The 17,500-nt window shown below is 43.3% G+C and overlaps 1 protein-coding gene across 1 annotated transcript; it reads left to right on the forward strand.

Moving 5' to 3' along the window:
• Nucleotides 1–12,497: 12,497 nt before the first annotated feature.
• wu:fc23c09 (decorin) lies at nt 12,498–14,009 on the forward strand. The gene is made up of 2 exons (XM_031798150.1): nt 12,498–12,706; nt 12,911–14,009. The coding sequence occupies exons 1-2, from the start codon at nt 12,498–12,500 to the stop codon at nt 14,007–14,009; spliced, it is 1,308 nt and encodes a 435-aa protein (XP_031654010.1).
• The last annotated feature ends 3,491 nt before the right edge of the window (nt 14,010–17,500 follow it).

Genomic DNA, 17,500 nt, shown 5'->3' on the forward strand with positions numbered 1-17,500 from the left:
CTCATCTACCACTCACCGTCACAGGTCTCTCCTCCTTCACCACGCTGTCACCTTTTACTCATCTACCACTCACCGTCACAGGTCTCTCCTCCTTCACCACGCTGTCACCTTTTACTCATCTACCACTCACCGTCACAGGTCTCTCCTCCTTCACCACGCTGTCACCTTTTACTCATCTACCACTCACCGTCACAGGTCTCTCCTCCTTCACCACGCTGTCACCTTTTACTCATCTACCACTCACCGTCACAGGTCTCTCCTCCTCCACCACGCTGTCACTTTTTACTCATCTACCACTCACCCTCACAGGTCTCTCCTCCTTCACCACGCTGTCACCTTTTACTCATCTACCACTCACCCTCACAGGTCTCTCCTCCTTCACTACGCTGTCACCTTTTACTCATCTACCACTCACCCTCACAGGTCTCTCCTCCTTCACCACGCTGTCACCTTTTACTCATCTACCACTCACCCTCACAGGTCTCTCCTCCTCCACCACTCGGTCACTTTTTACTCATCTACCACTCACCCTCACAGGTCTCTCCTCCTCCACCACGCTGTCACCTTTTACTCATCTACCACTCACCGTCACAGGTCTCTCCTCCTCCACCACGCTGTCACCTTTTACTCATCTACCACTCACCGTCACAGGTCTCTCCTCCTCCACCACGCTGTCACCTTTTACTCATCTACCACTCACCCTCATATGTCTCTCCTCCTTCACCACTCGGTCACTTTTTATCGTATCTACCACTCACCCTCACAGGTCTCTCCTCCTCCACCAATCGATCACTTTTTATCTCATCTACCACTCACCCTCACAGGTCTCTCCTCCTCCACCACTCGATCACTTTTTATCTCATCTACCACTCACCCTCACATGTCCACGGCATTAGGTCACCACCGCGGGGAAACAAGGAGTACAGCCAAAAGTGCCAACGACAGACGGCAATCTCTGTTATGTTGTTTGATTATGGTCCGCACACACACTAACGCACACACATACTCACGCACACGCATGCACATGCACACACACGCACACACACACGCACACACACACACTGTATTTCAAACAGCTCGGTTATGATTTGGTTCCAGATGGTGTAATTAGTTATTCATATTTTAATGTATTCCTCTGTTTCATCTTTCAGGACATATGATATGGTAAACAATCTATTAAAACTCAGCAGTGATCTGTATGCTTATGTAATATTATGAAATACAGACTGTTATCAAGGCAACCTGTGGTCTCGTTTGTGGTCCTTTAGCGCCCCCACATGTTTTTTTTCTACATGCACAGCTGTGGATAAGGCCTTGTTTTTTCCATATGAAATGTTGTGTCTAATTCATTGATAATTTTATATCCTCAGTGAAACTTTAAATACATTTTGTTTGGACTTTTTTTCATTGTCATATTCCATTCCCACGTGATCATCGGTCTATTATTGTAACCCAAGAGGTCAAAGGTCAAATGTGTACCTTGACCACCCGATGGCGCCAAGACTCAGACTGTCACAGTTATCACTGGAGACGTACATGATGTAACTCAGACTGTCACAGTTATCACTGGAGATGTACATGATGTAACTGGGTCAAGACCCCGCCCTGTGCAACTGGGTCCTGGAGTTTCTGACGGGCTGCCCCCAGGTGGTGAGGGTAGGAAACAACATCTCCACCCTGCTGATCCTCCACACTGGGGCTCCACAATGGTGCGTTCTCAGCCCTCTCCTGTACTCCTTGTTCACCCATGACTGCGTGGCCATGCACGCCTCCAACTCAATCATCAAGTTTGCAGACGACACTACCGTGGTAGGCTTGATTACCAACAACGACGAGACGGCCTACAGGGAGGAGGTGGTGTTAGGAAAATAACCTTACACTCAACGTCAGCAAAACAAAGGAGGTGATCGTGGACTTCAGGAAACAGCAGAGGGAGCAGCCCCCTATCCACATCGACTGGACAGTAGTGGAGAAGGTGGTAAGTTTTAAATTCCTCGGCGTACACATCACGGACAAACTGAAATGGTCCACCCACACAGACAGCGTGGTGAAGAAGGTCCAACAGCACCTCTTCAACCTCAGGAGGCTGGAGAAATTTGGCATGTTACCAGAAACACTCACAAACTTTTACAGACGCACAATCGAGAGCATCCTGTCGGGCTGTATCACCGCCTGGTACGGCAACTGTTCCACCCACAACCGTAAGGCTCTCCAGAGGGTAGTGAGATCTGCACAACGCATCACTGGGGGCAAACTACCTGCCCTCCAGGACACCTACACCACCCGATGTCACAGGAAGACCAAAAAGATCTTCAGGGAGAACAACCACCCGAGCCACTGCCTGTTCACCCCGTTATCATCCAGACGGCGAGATCAGTACAGGTGCATCAAAGTTGGGACCGAGAGACTGAAAACAGCTTATATCTCAAGGCCATCAGACTGTTAAACAGCCATCACTAACATTGAGTGGCAGCTGCCAACATACTGACTCAAATCTATAGCCACTTAATAATTAAAGATTGGATTTAATAAATGTATCACTAGTCACTTTAAACAATGCCACTTTATATAATGTTTACATACCCTACATTACTCATCTCATATGTACAGTGGGGCAAAAAAGTATTTAGTCAAGCCACCAATTTAGTCAGCCACCAAAGTTCTCCCATTTAAAATGATGAGAGAGGCCTGTAATTTTCATCATAGGTACACTTCAACTATGACAGATAAAATCAGGAAAAAAATTCCAGAAAATCACATTGTAAGATTCTTTATGAATTTATTTGCAAATTATGGTGGAAAATAAGTATTTGGTCACCTGTAACTTCTTCATTAAGAGGTTCCTCTGTCCTCAACTCGTTACCTGTATTAATGGCACCTGTTTGAACTTGTTATCAGTATAAAAGACACCTGTCCACAACCTCAAACAGTCACACTCCAAACTCCACTATGGCCAAGACCAAAGAGCTGTCAAAGGACACCAGAAACAAAATTGTAGACCTGCACCAGGCTGGGAGGACTGAATCTGCAATAGGTAAGCAGCTTGGTTTGAAGAAATCAACTGTGGGAGCAATTATTAGGAAATGGAAGACATACAAGACCACTGATAATCTCCCTCGATCTGGGGCTCTACGCAAGATCTCACCCCTTGGGGTCAAAATGATCACAGAACCAATCCCAGAACCACACGGAGGGACCTAGTGAATGACCTGCAGAGAGCTGGGACCAAAGTAACAAAGCCTACCATCAGTAACACACTATGCCGCACTATGCCGCATTTCAATGTCCTGGAGTGGCCTAGCCAGTCTCCAGATCTCAACCCCATAGAAAATCTTTGTAGGGAGTTGAAAGTCTGTGTTGCCCAGCAACAGCCCCAAAACATCACTGCTCTAGAGGAGATCTGCATGGAGGAATGGGCCAAAATACCAGTAATAGTGTGTGAAAACCTTGTGAAGACTTACAGAAAACGTTTGACCTCTGTCATTGCCAACAAAGGGTATATAACAAAGTATTGAGATAAACTTTTGTTATTGACCAAATACTTATTTTCCACCATAATTAGCAAATAAATTCATTAACAATCCTACAATGTGATTTTCTGGATATTTTTTCCTAATTTAGTCTGTCATAGTTGAAGTGTACCTATGATGAAAATTACAGGCCTCTCTCATCTTTTTAAGTGGGAGAACTTGCACAATTGGTGGCTGACTAAATACTTTCTTTGCCCCACTGTATGTGTATGAATGTGCGTTTCTAACCATCCCCAGCTCTATTGCTTTGTAACAACAGGCCATTGTTTGTGCTGTAAGATCACAAATCTGTACACAAGTTATACTGGACTGAATTGTGAAATTGCTCAACGTTCAACCAATATCATGTTGAAAACAAACTATTCTGATAAATCCTTCGGGAATGTTTGGCTCCGTTTATTACACTGTAGATGATAGATGAGAAACACCAAGGTTACGAACTCCGAGAATAATGAGTGGCTAAAAGAGAGGAGTGAAACACTGCAATAAGAAGCCGTTTTCATTGTCCGTAGCAAAACGTTTTACTTTGGTGTGCCCCAATGAATACGACCCAGCAGAATGTCTCTATTTTACTTCCTGTTTTTTATTACAGTACAGCTGTTCTCTTCCAAACAGAAACATTTAGACATCGGATAAATCCTGTTTTCTCAAGACATTAGATGTTTTGAATGCCACACAACACAAGATGTACATTTAATGGGAAATGTCTATTTTGACGAGTCTTTGCTGAAAACATGGTGTCCAAATGTAGGTTTAAAAGGAAGATAGAGTATACATTTTGGCCAGACATCAAACTTAACACACTAACCAATGTATGGAGACCAGGGTAGGCCTTACTTTGTCTGAATATTCTGAAACAAAAGAACATTGTAGGGGATAGTGGGGTAAGTTGATCCAAATGGTAAGTTGAGCAACCCCTTTTTTTCTGGAAAAACAAAAACAAAATGAATCATGTGATCAAAAATGTAGGAAGAGTTCATCATTTCATGGAGTCTGCAAAGGAAGAAACCACATTGAAAAGTGTTAAGCAAGTTAGCTCCAAAAATTTTTTTTCACAAAGTCTAATTAATTGATTGTGTTATAGCAGGGTTCCCCAAATGGCTGTGGTTTTATTTGGCACCCCACGTTTTCTGAGCACAAAAATGTTTTCCCCCCAGGAAATCAGATCCAAGTGATTTTAATGTAAGAAACCGAAGTATTCCCATGCACAATAAACAGACGTGGTCGTATGCAAATGTTAGCAAGGTTTGAAATGATTATGTTTTAGTCAAACATTATATCTGTTTGGGTTTCTTGCAGTCAATTTGCAGTCTGCAAATGATTTATAATTACGTTCCGGCCCACCGACCATCCACTCAATAATAAATATCCCCACGGCTGAATCTAGCTGATGATCCCTGTGTTATGGGTTTCATAATGCTTGTATCTAAACCAAAGTAGATATTTTCAAGATTGTTTTATACATCAGTTAGAGTCTCTATAAGCTGCAATATGATGTATTAAAACTAGCACGAAATTGCATCCTTGTAGCTGTGTGGGCTAATGTAGTCTAAATGTTTGCCTTGGAGTAAGTTGAGCCAATGGCCTTGGAGTAAGTTGAGCCAATGGCCATGGGGTAAGTTGAGCCAACGGCCACCATATTCCATATAAATAATGATTACATTTAGTCAGTTTTATGCCCAGTATGCAATGTGTTATGCATGTGAACTTGAGTGCATTTTTCTTGTTACATCATCATGCCCTGTGTATACAAACGTAAAACAAGCAGGGGTCTACCCACCCCCTTTGAGATTCTTGAGAGAGCAGACAAGGAAGTGAGAGAAGGGAAGAAGTCCATTTGAACCGCAGCAAGGGATGAAACATTGAAGAGGTACATTGACGAAAAAGAAAACAAACATGAACCTGTATAAAGAGAGGCTATGATAGATTAACAGAGACACACAAGGTCTTATCTGACGACATGGAGTCTGAGCTGTATAAAGAGAGGCTATGATAGATTAACAGAGACACACAAGGTCTTATCTGATGACATGGAGTATGAGCTGTATAAAGAGAGGCTATGATAGATTAACAGAGACACACAAGGTCTTATCTGATGACATGGAGTCTGAGCTGTATAAAGAGAGGCTATGATAGATTAACAGAGACACACAAGGTCTTATCTGATGACATGGAGTCTGAGCTGTATAAAGAGAGGCTATGATAGATTAACAGAGACACACAAGGTCTTATCTGATTGACATGGAGTCTGAGCTGTATAAAGAAGGCTATGATAGATTAACAGAGACACACAAGATCTTATCTGATGACATGGAGTCTGAGCTGTATAAAGAGAGGCTATGATAGATTAACAGAGACACACAAGGTCTTATCTGACGACATGGAGTCTGAGCTGTATAAAGAGAGGCTATGATAGATTAACAGAGACACACAAGGTCTTATCTGACGACATGGAGTCTGAGCTGTATAAAGAGAGGCTATGATAGAGTAGCAGAGCCACACAAGGTTTTATCTGACGACATGGAGTCTGAGCAGTATAAAGAGAGGCTATGATAGAGTAGCTGAGACACAGGGTATTATCTGACGACATGGAGTCTGAGCTGTATAAAGAGAGGCTATGATAGATTAACAGAGACACACAAGGTCTTATCTGATGACATGGAGTCTGAGCTGTATAAAGAGAGGCTATGATAGATTAACAGAGACACACAAGGTCTTATCTGATGACATGGAGTCTGAGCTGTATAAAGAGAGGCTATGATAGATTAACAGAGACACACAAGGTCTTATCTGATGACATGGAGTCTGAGCTGTATAAAGAGAGGCTATGATAGATTAACAGAGACACACAAGGTCTTATCTGATGACATGGAGTCTGAGCTGTATAAAGAGAGGCTATGATAGATTAACAGAGACACACAAGGTCTTATCTGATGACATGGAGTCTGAGCTGTATAAAGAGAGGCTATGATAGATTAACAGAGACACACAAGGTCTTATCTGATGACATGGAGTCTGAGCTGTATAAAGAGAGGCTATGATAGATTAACAGAGACACACAAGGTCTTATCTGATTGACATGGAGTCTGAGTTGTATAAAGAGAGGCTATGATAGAGTAGCAGAGCCACACAAGGTCTTATCTGATTGACATGGAGTCTGAGCTGTATAAAGAAGGCTATGACAGATTAACAGAGACACACAAGGTCTTATCTGATGACATGGAGTCTGAGCTGTATAAAGAGAGGCTATGCTAGATTAACAGAGACACACAAGGTCTTATCTGATGACATGGAGTCTGAGCTGTATAAAGAGAGGCTATGATAGAGTAGCAGAGCCACACAAGGTTTTATCTGACGACATGGAGTCTGAGCAGTATAAAGAGAGGCTATGATAGAGTAGCTGAGACACAGGGTATTATCTGACGACATGGAGTCTGAGCTGTATAAAGAGAGGCTATGATAGATTAACAGAGACACACAAGGTCTTATCTGATGACATGGAGTCTGAGCTGTATAAAGAGAGGCTATGATAGATTAACAGAGACACACAAGGTCTTATCTGATGACATGGAGTCTGAGCTGTATAAAGAGAGGCTATGATAGATTAACAGAGACACACAAGGTCTTATCTGATGACATGGAGTCTGAGCTGTATAAAGAGAGGCTATGATAGATTAACAGAGACACACAAGGTCTTATCTGATGACATGGAGTCTGAGCTCTATAAAGAGAGGCTATGATAGATTAACAGAGACACACAAGGTCTTATCTGATGACATGGAGTCTGAGCTGTATAAAGAGAGGCTATGATAGATTAACAGAGACACACAAGGTCTTATCTGATTGACATGGAGTCTGAGTTGTATAAAGAGAGGCTATGATAGAGTAGCAGAGCCACACAAGGTCTTATCTGATTGACATGGAGTCTGAGCTGTATAAAGAAGGCTATGACAGATTAACAGAGACACACAAGGTCTTATCTGATGACATGGAGTCTGAGCTGTATAAAGAGAGGCTATGCTAGATTAACAGAGACACACAAGGTCTTATCTGATGACATGGAGTCTGAGCTGTATAAAGAGAGGCTATGATAGATTAACAGAGACACACAAGGTCTTATCTGATGACATGGAGTCTGAGCTGTATAAAGAGAGGCTATGATAGATTAACAGAGACACACAAGGTCTTATCTGATGACATGGAGTCTGAGCTGTATAAAGAGAGGCTATGATAGATTAACAGAGACACACAATGTCTTATCTGATGACATGGAGTCTGAGCTGTATAAAGAGAGGCTATGATAGAGTAGCAGAGACACACAAGGTCTTATCTGATTGACATGGAGTCTGAGCTGTATAAAGAGAGGCTATGATAGAGTAGCAGAGACACACAAGGTATTATCTGATGATATGGAGTCTGAGATGTATAAAGAGAGGCTATGATAGATTAACAGAGACACACAAGGTCTTATCTGATTGACATGGAGTCTGAGCTGTATAAAGAGAGGCTATGATAGATTAACAGAGACACACAAGGTATTATCTGATGATATGGAGTCTGAGATGTATAAAGAGAGGCTATGATAGATTAACAGAGACACACAAGGTCTTATCTGATGACATGGAGTCTGAGCTGTATAAAGAGAGGCTATGATAGATTAACAGAGACACACAAGGTCTTATCTGATTGACATGGAGTCTGAGCTGTATAAAGAGAGGCTATGATAGATTAACAGAGACACACAAGGTCTTATCTGACGACATGGAGTCTGAGCTGTATAAAGAGAGGCTATGATAGAGTAGCAGAGACACACAAGGTCTTATCTGATTGACATGGAGTCTGAGCTGTATAAAGAGAGGCTATGAGAGATTAACAGAGACACACAAGGTCTTATCTGACGACATGGAGTCTGAGCTGTATAAAGAGAGGCTATGATAGATTAACAGAGACACACAAGGTCTTATCTGATTGACATGGAGTCTGAGCTTGATAAACATATCAAACATCTCATGGACCAGTTTCATAGGCTAAGTAGCCTTGAATGCATAGAACTTGCCTACGAATTGGTACATCGAAAAAACATCCATGTCCCAGACAACTGGTCAAGAAATGGAAGGGTAAGTGATATTGAAGAGAAAGATCTACATCTGAATTTAGGCATTTAAGATCTACAATATACCACAACCCCATTCCATGAATTCAACTATCACCCACTGTCACAGGACACCATCACCTACTTACCCCAAGGCTGCTCAACTTACCCCAAGGCTGCTCAACTTACCCCGTCCCTATGCTCAACTTACGTTATATCCAGGGTAAGTTGTGCCAAGAGACCACTTGTTGGACAAGCTGTTTTCAAAACTGTTATGTTTACATTAATTCAGATTATTTCCAGGGAAACACAACATCCTGAAATATATTTAGATACCTGTATCTTTGTAGAAGGAATAGCATTTCCCTTGACATAGGGGGGCGCACAATTGGCCCAGCGTCGTCCAGGTTTGGCCGGAGTAGGCCGTCATTGCAAATAAGAATTAGTTCTTAACTGACTTGTATAGTTAAATAAAGGTTAAATAAATAAATAAAAACATGTCTCAACATACCCCCCTCTCCCCTAACCCAATGCACTATCAATGCACCCGCTATGGGTCAAAGGTCAGGCACTTCCCCCGGAACCACTTGCCACCACGGTGTCACCCGCCGGGCTGCTAATGCCCCTCTGGAACAAGGGCAAACAGAATCCCCCTAAAACCACCTCTCCCCTTTGACCTCCCATCCATACATTGACCCCCTCATCTCCCACTTTTTTTTAACCTTTCCTGCTATTGATCTTCCCAGATTCCACTATCCTGGAGGGTCGGTGTGAAAATTCCCTTTGAGATATGAGTATTCAGAGTCATTACCTGCCGCCGGCTCCCGGCCCGGAGTGTGTGTGTGAAACCTCCCCATGGAGAGGGGACTCTTAAATAGGTCATTAAAGTCAACCGTTTAGTCGGTGTGTGTGTGTGTGTGTGTGTGTGTGTGTGTGTGTGTGTGTGTGCGTGTGTGTGTGTGTGTGTGTGTGTGTGTGTGTGTGTGTGTGTGTGTGTGTGTGTGTGTGCGCGTGTGTGTGTGTGTGTGTGTGTGTGTGTGTGTGTGTGTGTGTGTGTGTGTGTGTCATACTATTTGGGGGTCCTCATTCCTAGAGGACTGCTTGGTTCAGCAGCGTTGCTCCTTGCATTGAGAGAGTTTGGTATGACTCCCACTGGACAACACACAGATGCATGATATTGGCTCTGACGTCTAAGGGCACAGCAGGTAAGCAAGACTGACACCCATACATTTAATAGATAGAACTTCAGACACTACCTGCTCTATTACTCTAGATCTGTTGAACATTTAGTGGACACCTGCCTTAGCGGTGGTAACGGTAGTTACTGTTTGCTCTTGCAATACATTCTAGAGAGAAAAGATTAGGCCCATTCATTTCTTTATTTTTTACTCACTCATGCTAGTGGGAAGATCTAGAAAGTTAATTTCAGAGAGTATTTTTTTGCTTTTGATAAAGAAATAGGAAGAGACTCAATTAGAAACTGTTTTTGTTATACATGATACTGTTTCTTAGGTTGTTAGACTAAGGTTCTTGTCTTCTAGATAGAAGACCATGGAAGAACTCACTCTGCTACTCTGGCTCCTGATAGTTCCTCTTCAATCATTTGTACTTCAGCCCAGTAAGTGCCTATCAACTTTCATCATCCACAGGATCTACACACTGATTTTACATTCACAAACTTGACTAACTAATTCAACAACTTCTAATTTACAATAGCTTGATTTTCTGATCCTCCTAATTGTCTGATCAGTTTGGAAAATGCATCATATGTATGTATGTGTGCAGCAAAGGAACCTAAGTACACTTGAATTCAGATGTTTCCACACTACATAGGAATAATGTTTTTTTCAAACGAACCAAGTCTGTTAACATATCCCAGACTTATTCAGGCAACCTAGTCACAGGTTTGAATAGAACCGGAGCCATTTGCCAAATTTTGGTAATTAATTTAAAGTACTGTAAGAAGTGGTTTTATTTTATAATACTTCTATTCTTTTATGAAAAAACACCTGCAAACTTTGTAAAATCTCTGTCAATATGGCCCACATTGTCTGTCATTTTGTAGCGATGCCTAATCTTGAATGTCAATACTAAGATACTGCTGGGTGTGTCTAGGAGTGGAAATGATCCTCATAGAAGACTCGGTCAGAGAAACAGATCCCTGGTCAGACTGGAGACCTGAGAGACTGAGGGAGACCACAACATCAGACGAAGAGGAGGGTGAAGAACTCACTGCAACCCACCCTGAAGAGGGGAGGGAGGAAGAGGGGAGGATCGAGGAAGGACTAACTCTAGAGACTGACTCTGAGAAGTGGAGAATAGAGGAGGAGAAGGGGGCAGCAGAGCAGGAGGGCCATGAGGAAGAGCGAGGGATAGAGGAAGAGAGAAAGCTGGTTGGAGGGCTTGATTACAGAGAGAAGAAGAGATTTGAAAATGGGGAGATAGAAGCTGATGAGGAACATGAAGAGGAGGAGGAGAGAAGAGATAATGGAGAGGGGAGACATGAAGAAGGGATTAGATCAGATGATGAGGAGAGAGGTGTTAAGGAACAGAGAGCATATGGAGGAGAGGAGCAACTAGAAGAAGACCGGAGAGTTGGGGAAGTTAAAGAACCCAGTGTAGATCAAGGCAAGAGTGACTGCTTAGTTGTTACACACATAGACCTCCCCCCTCCAACCAGCACTTCCTCCTCTCCTGTAGAAAAAGTAACAGACACTCAACCTGTCAATCAAGCTATCAACAAACCCATGTCCCCTCCCCCTGCAGCTATGCCTGTTCTACTTTATGATGTCACTCCTCCACCTGCCACTCAACATGACCCTCCCCCAGTTACACCCTCTACCCCCTCTCAAGTTCCAGAGTCTGCCACTCATGCTCTCGCTCAACCTGCCAGTCATATCCAAGACCCGGCTCCAGAGGCAGAGGAGGCCATCTCATTGGTGGACAGTGAGCTCATTATGGTTCAGAGTGTGACTGACAGCTCCCAGACAAATCTCAGGGAGGGGGAGAGTTTTGTTTCGCAGGCGATGGAGGTCAAAGTTGGCCCAACTATCAAGGTTTCAGTCAATGGAAATCAGAATGAGAGGAACAGCATTGTCTTTCTCAAAGAGACAGAAAATACAGTCAAGCAGCTAAAGTCTACAGACAAACCAAAACAAGCAAAACCCACAGCCAAGGAACTGCAACCTACAGCCAAACCAAAAGAGATGACAAAACCAACAGCCAAACCCAAAGTGACAGTACAGACAAACTCCACACCCAAAACACAACAGACAAACCATACACCCAAAACACAACAGGCAAAACCCACAGCCAAGGAACTGCAACCTACAGCCAAACCAAAAGAGATGACAAAACCCACAGCCAAGGAACTGCAACCTACAGCCAAACCAAAAGAGATGACAAAACCAACAGCCAAACCCAAAGTGACGGTACAGACAAACTCCACACCCAAAACACAACAGACAAACCATACACCCAAAACACAACAGGCAAAACCCACAGCCAAGGAACTGCAACCTACAGCCAAACCAAAAGAGATGACAAAACCAACAGTGACAGTACAGACAACCCCTACACCCAAAACACTAGACACAAAGCCTATACCCAAAACACTACACACAAACTCCACACCAAAAACACAACAGACAAACCATACACCCAAAACACAACAGACAAAACCTACACCCGAAACACAACTGACAAAGCCTAGACCTGAAACACAACTGACAAAACCTACACCCAAAACACTACAGGCAAAACCTACACACAAAACACTACAGATGAAACCTACACCCAGAACACAACAGACAAAACCTTCACCCAAAACACAACAGACAAAAGCTACAGCCAAACCAGCAGTGTCAAAACACACAATGAAGCTGACACAGACCACCAAGAGTATCAAGACAAAGACAGTGAAACATCAAAAGAAAGACAAACTAAATGAGAGGAAAGGTAAACCTCTGAAAAAGGACAACAAAACCAAAGAGACAAAACAGGAGAAGAAGGAGGGCACAAATCCTGCATACTTCCCCTACTTCAAAGACAGCTACTGTCCCCCGGAGTGTGCCTGCTATGGACGGTGAGATGTTCTCGGACTAAATCTGGCTTACTATTGCCCATTTGTAATTAATTATATTTTATCATTATGCTATTTCCATATTGTCACAGTCTTATTTAATCACTCAAACCATGTTGTACAGTAATGTTTGTTGCGTGCATAATGTATGCATCTTTACAGGTCCACATTCATTACTCCAATGTTTTCTATTGTCCCCTTTCCCAGAGTGGTCCAGTGTTCCGACAAGGGGCTGGAGAAGGTTCCGTACGGCATCCCTTATAACTCCCGCTACGTCCTCCTGATGAACAACCGCATCGACAGCATTCAGCTGGACCTGCTCAATGAGTACCTGTCCATGGAGTTCCTGGTGCTCAGCAACAACCGGCTGACAGACGGCTCCATCGAGGGGGCCTTCGAGGGCATCCCGGCCCTGAGGCGGCTCTACCTGGACCGGAACCTACTGGAGAGCGTGCCCACAGACCTGCCCGCCTCCCTGGAAGAGCTGCGTCTGGATAACAACCAGCTGAACGTGATGTCGGAGGGAGCCTGGGCCCACTGCCCTGGCCTGCTGGTCCTCAGCCTCAACAACAACAGCCTGGGGAATGGGAACGATACTCTCCCCGCCAGTGTGCTCTCACCTCTGGGCAGCCTGCGCACCCTCAGCCTGGACCGCAACCGGCTGGCCTCGGTGCCTCTGGGCTTACCGCTATCTATCAGGGAGTTGTACCTCCGTGGCAACCTTATCCAGAAGTTCCCAGGGGAGGCCTTCATGGGCACCTCAGAGCTGGTGATTCTGGATTTGAGCGCTAACCGGTTAACCAACCATGGCCTGCTCAGGGAGTCCCTCGTCAACGCCACCCACCTGGAGAGCCTCAACTTAGAGGGCAACCAGCTCAAGAAGGTACCCCGCCACCTCCCCTCTTCCCTCAAAACCCTCAACCTGGAGGGCAACCTCATCTCCTCCGTGGGCAAAGCCTCCTTCCTCCACCTCCCACACCTGGAGCACCTGGGCCTGGCCAGTAACAAGATAGCCAGGGTGGCCTCGGGGGCTTTCAGGGCGCTGCCCGTTCTGCACCAATTGGACCTGTGTCACAACGCCCTGAGCCAGGTGCCCAGGCAGCTGCCCCGGGGGCTACACTCAGTGGCACTCACACACAACAAGATCCACTCAGTGCCCCGCGACGCCTTCTGCTGGGGGGGTTCAGACCCTGGCCTCAGCAGCCTGGTGCTGGTGCAGCTGGAGCACAACCTCATAGACCTGGGCCACCTGGACGCAAAAGCCTTCCACTGCCTCAGAGGCTTCCAGGTGGTACACTTCTACTGAGCTGCAGTCTATAGAATCCTGCAGGACAGTCAAAGTGCAAATATAGATTATAGACAATCTCACAACTGAAACCATTTGCAGTGTTTTTTCTGTTCAACCTGAAAGTCTGTTGGGCTCCAACATGGCGGTAAAATGTTCTGCAATACAAATAGAGAAACAGACATCATGTCGGGAGCTGATTTTGATTCAACATTACAAGATAACAATGCAAGATGGCCAGTTGAGTGAACTTGGATCTCAATGTGGATAGCTATACTGTACTGTATGTCGTTGCTTGGGTAAAGCTGTGATTGATGGAAGCCGTGGTGTTCAGATAAAATACTCCCATCAAGTCTGTGTTGAAAGACTATGGCCTACTTAAAGGTCAATGATGCCACGTACAGTTGAAGTCAAAAGAATGTGAAATGTCAGAATAATAGTAGAGAATGATTTATTTCAGCTTTTATTTCATTCATCACATTCCCAGTGGATCAGAAGTTTACATACACTCAATTAGTATTTGGTAGCATTGCCTTCAAATTGTTTAACTTGGGTCAAACGTTTTGGGTAGCCTTCCACAAGCTTCCCACAATAAATTGGGTGAATTTTGGCCCATTCCTCCTGAGAGAGCTGGTGCAACTGAATCAGGTATGTAGGCCTCCTTGCTCCTTTCAGTTCAGCTGACAAATTTTCAATGGGATTGAGGTCAGGGCTTTGGGATTATGCTTGGGGTCATTGTCCATTTGGAAGACCCATTAGCGACCAAGCTTTAACCTCCTGACCGATATCTTGAAATGTTGCTTCAATATATCCACATAATTTCCTTGCTGCCACCCCCGTGCTTCACGGTAGGGATGGTGTTCTTCGGCTTGCAAGCCTCCCCCTTTTTCCTCCAAACATAACGATGGTCATTGCGGCCAAACAGTTCTATTTTTGTTTCATCAAACCAAAGGACATTTCTCCAAAAAGTATGATCTTTGTCCCCATGTGCAGTAGTCTGGCGTTTTATGGCAGTTTTGGAGCAGTAGCTTCTTCCTTGCTGAGCAGGTTATTTCAGGTTATGTCAATATAGGACTCGTTTTACTGTGGCTATAGATACTTTTGTACCTGTTTCCCCCAGCATCTTCACAAGGTCCTTTGGTGTTGTTCTGGGATTGATTTGCACTTTTCGCACCAAAGTACGTTCACCTCTAGGAGACAGTGTGGTCCTATGGTGTTTATACTTGCGTACTATTGTTTGTACAGATGAATGTGGTACCTTCAGGCGTTTGGAAATTGCTCCCAAAGATGAACCAGACTTGAGGAGGTCTACAATTATTTTTCTGAGGTCTTGGCTGATTTCTTTTGATTTTCCCATGATGTCAAGCAAAGATGCACTGAGTTTGAAGGTAGGGCTTGAAATATATCCCCAGGTACACCTCCAATTTACTCAAATGATGTCAACTAGCCTATCCGAAGCCTCTAAAGCCATGACATAATTTTCTGGAATTTTCCAAGCTGTTTAAAGGCACAGTCAAATTATATAAGTGAAATAATCTGTGTGTAAACAATTGTTGGAAAAATGACTAATGAAAAATGCACAAAGTAGATGTCCTAACCGACTTGCCAAAACTATAGTTTGTTAACAATAAATTTGGTTGAAAACGACTCCAACCTAAAGTGTATGTAAACTTCTGACTTCAACTTTATGTGACTGTCAGCTGTGTCTTAGCAATCTTATCATTGGAGCAATTGTTAGCTAAATGTGTTTCTATTTAATGTTGTCATGTGATTTAAATTAAAGTGCCATTAGTGGTCTGGATGACTCTCTTTTCTGGAAAAGTGTGAATTGGCGAGTCAATGGCAAAACCTTATTAACAAAAGCAACTCCATTTCAACTCACGTTGGCCTAATATGGGCAAGAAACAATAGCCCTTTATTAATTTCCAGAACCACCTCCAGATACTTTTCATAAGAGGGCTGGGGTAATATTTGATTGCCTATCGTTATTTAGGCCAAAATGTGTTAATCTGAAGGCAAGTTTATTTTCTGGGTAAGAGCTTGGCCGTGCTGTACACCAAATCCTTGGCTTGGCTGCTGGTTATTGTTGGATAGAAACATGATTTTAAACTTTGGCAGCCATTTTTCAAGGGCACCATTTGTTCTTTTCATGCCTCATAATGGCCTCTGCAGTCCAAATGTTTCCATTCTAAAGCGTTCTCTCCGCTTCCTGTAAACAAGTTAATAAGATATGTTTTTTTTTATATAAAATATGTATACAGCCATGTCTGGTGATTAACTGCACCAAAAATATCAAACTTCCTGGATGAATAACATTCAAATCAGAGTTTCTTGATTAGATAATGTTTTACCCTGTAGCAATGATGGATAACTGCTGAACATTGCAAATGTATCCATGATTGGATGTTGATACTGTGCATTCGGAAATGTATTCAGACCCCTTGACCTTTTCCACATTTTGTTACATTAAAGCCGTATTCTACAATTGATTCAATTAATTATTTTCCTCAACAATCTCAACAAATACCCCATAAAAAAAGAGTGAAAATTAGTTTTTAGACATTTTTGCAAATTTATTACAAATAAAATACAGAATTCAGACCCTTTGCTGTGAGACTCGAAATGGAGCTCAGTGCATCCTGTTTCCATTGATCATCCTTGAGATGTTTCCACAACTTGATTGGAGTCCACATGTGGTAAATTCAGTTGATTGGAAATTATTTGGAAATTCCCACACCTGTCTGTATAAGGTCTACAGTTGACAGTGCATGTCAGAGCAAAAACCAAGCCATGACCTCTGAGACAGGATTGTGTCGAGGCACAGATCTGGGGAATGTGTTTGGATGTTTGGCCACTAGATGTCAGTAATATATAGAGGGAAAGAGAATGAAGTAACAGGTAAAACCCAAGCTATGCAATGAATACATTTATGATGAACAGAACATTCAGAGGCAGATTTGGCCCTGCTTCAGTAGCCAAAAATAAAATTGCTGCAATTAAAATTCAAGTAAGTTTATTTTTGGCTGAAAAAAAGTCACTTGAACTCACACCTGCATGGTTTCTCTCCTTCTCATACATATACTGAGTCAGCTACCATTTGCATTTTAGTCATCTCTCTTATCCAGATAAACTTACAGTATTAAATCCATACATTTTCATAGTGGTCCCCCTAGGGAATCAAAGCCACAACCCAGGCTTTGCAAGTGCCATGCTCTACAAACTGAGCTACACGGACATTATAGACTTTCACAGAGTAGTGACAGCTTGTGATCCTCCTTGTCAATACAGTGAGAGTATTTACTATTTACACCAAGAGAAATAATGGAGGGTAAAAGAAGGGCTGAACAGCAGAGAGAAAGATGACACACAGAATTTAATCTAGAGAGTGGAGTGAGGTGATTGGTGCTCTCTCTCTCTTTCTCTCAATTTCTCTCTCTCCCTCTCTCTTTCTCCCTCTCTCTTTCTCTCTCTCTCTCTCTCTCTCTCTCATAACATTGCTCAGCTACGTGGCA

The sequence above is a fragment of the Oncorhynchus kisutch genome, linkage group LG19, assembly GCF_002021735.2.
Source record: "Oncorhynchus kisutch isolate 150728-3 linkage group LG19, Okis_V2, whole genome shotgun sequence".
Classification (NCBI taxonomy): Eukaryota; Metazoa; Chordata; class Actinopteri; order Salmoniformes; family Salmonidae; genus Oncorhynchus; species Oncorhynchus kisutch.

Coding starts and splice junctions, on each gene's coding strand:
- wu:fc23c09 (XM_031798150.1), top strand. CDS start 12,498: ATGAAGCTGACACAGACCACCAAGAGTATCAAGACAAAGACAGTGAAA. Junction 12,707..12,910: donor GAGTGTGCCTGCTATGGACG/GTGAGATGTTCT, acceptor CCCCTTTCCCAG/AGTGGTCCAGTGTTCCGACA.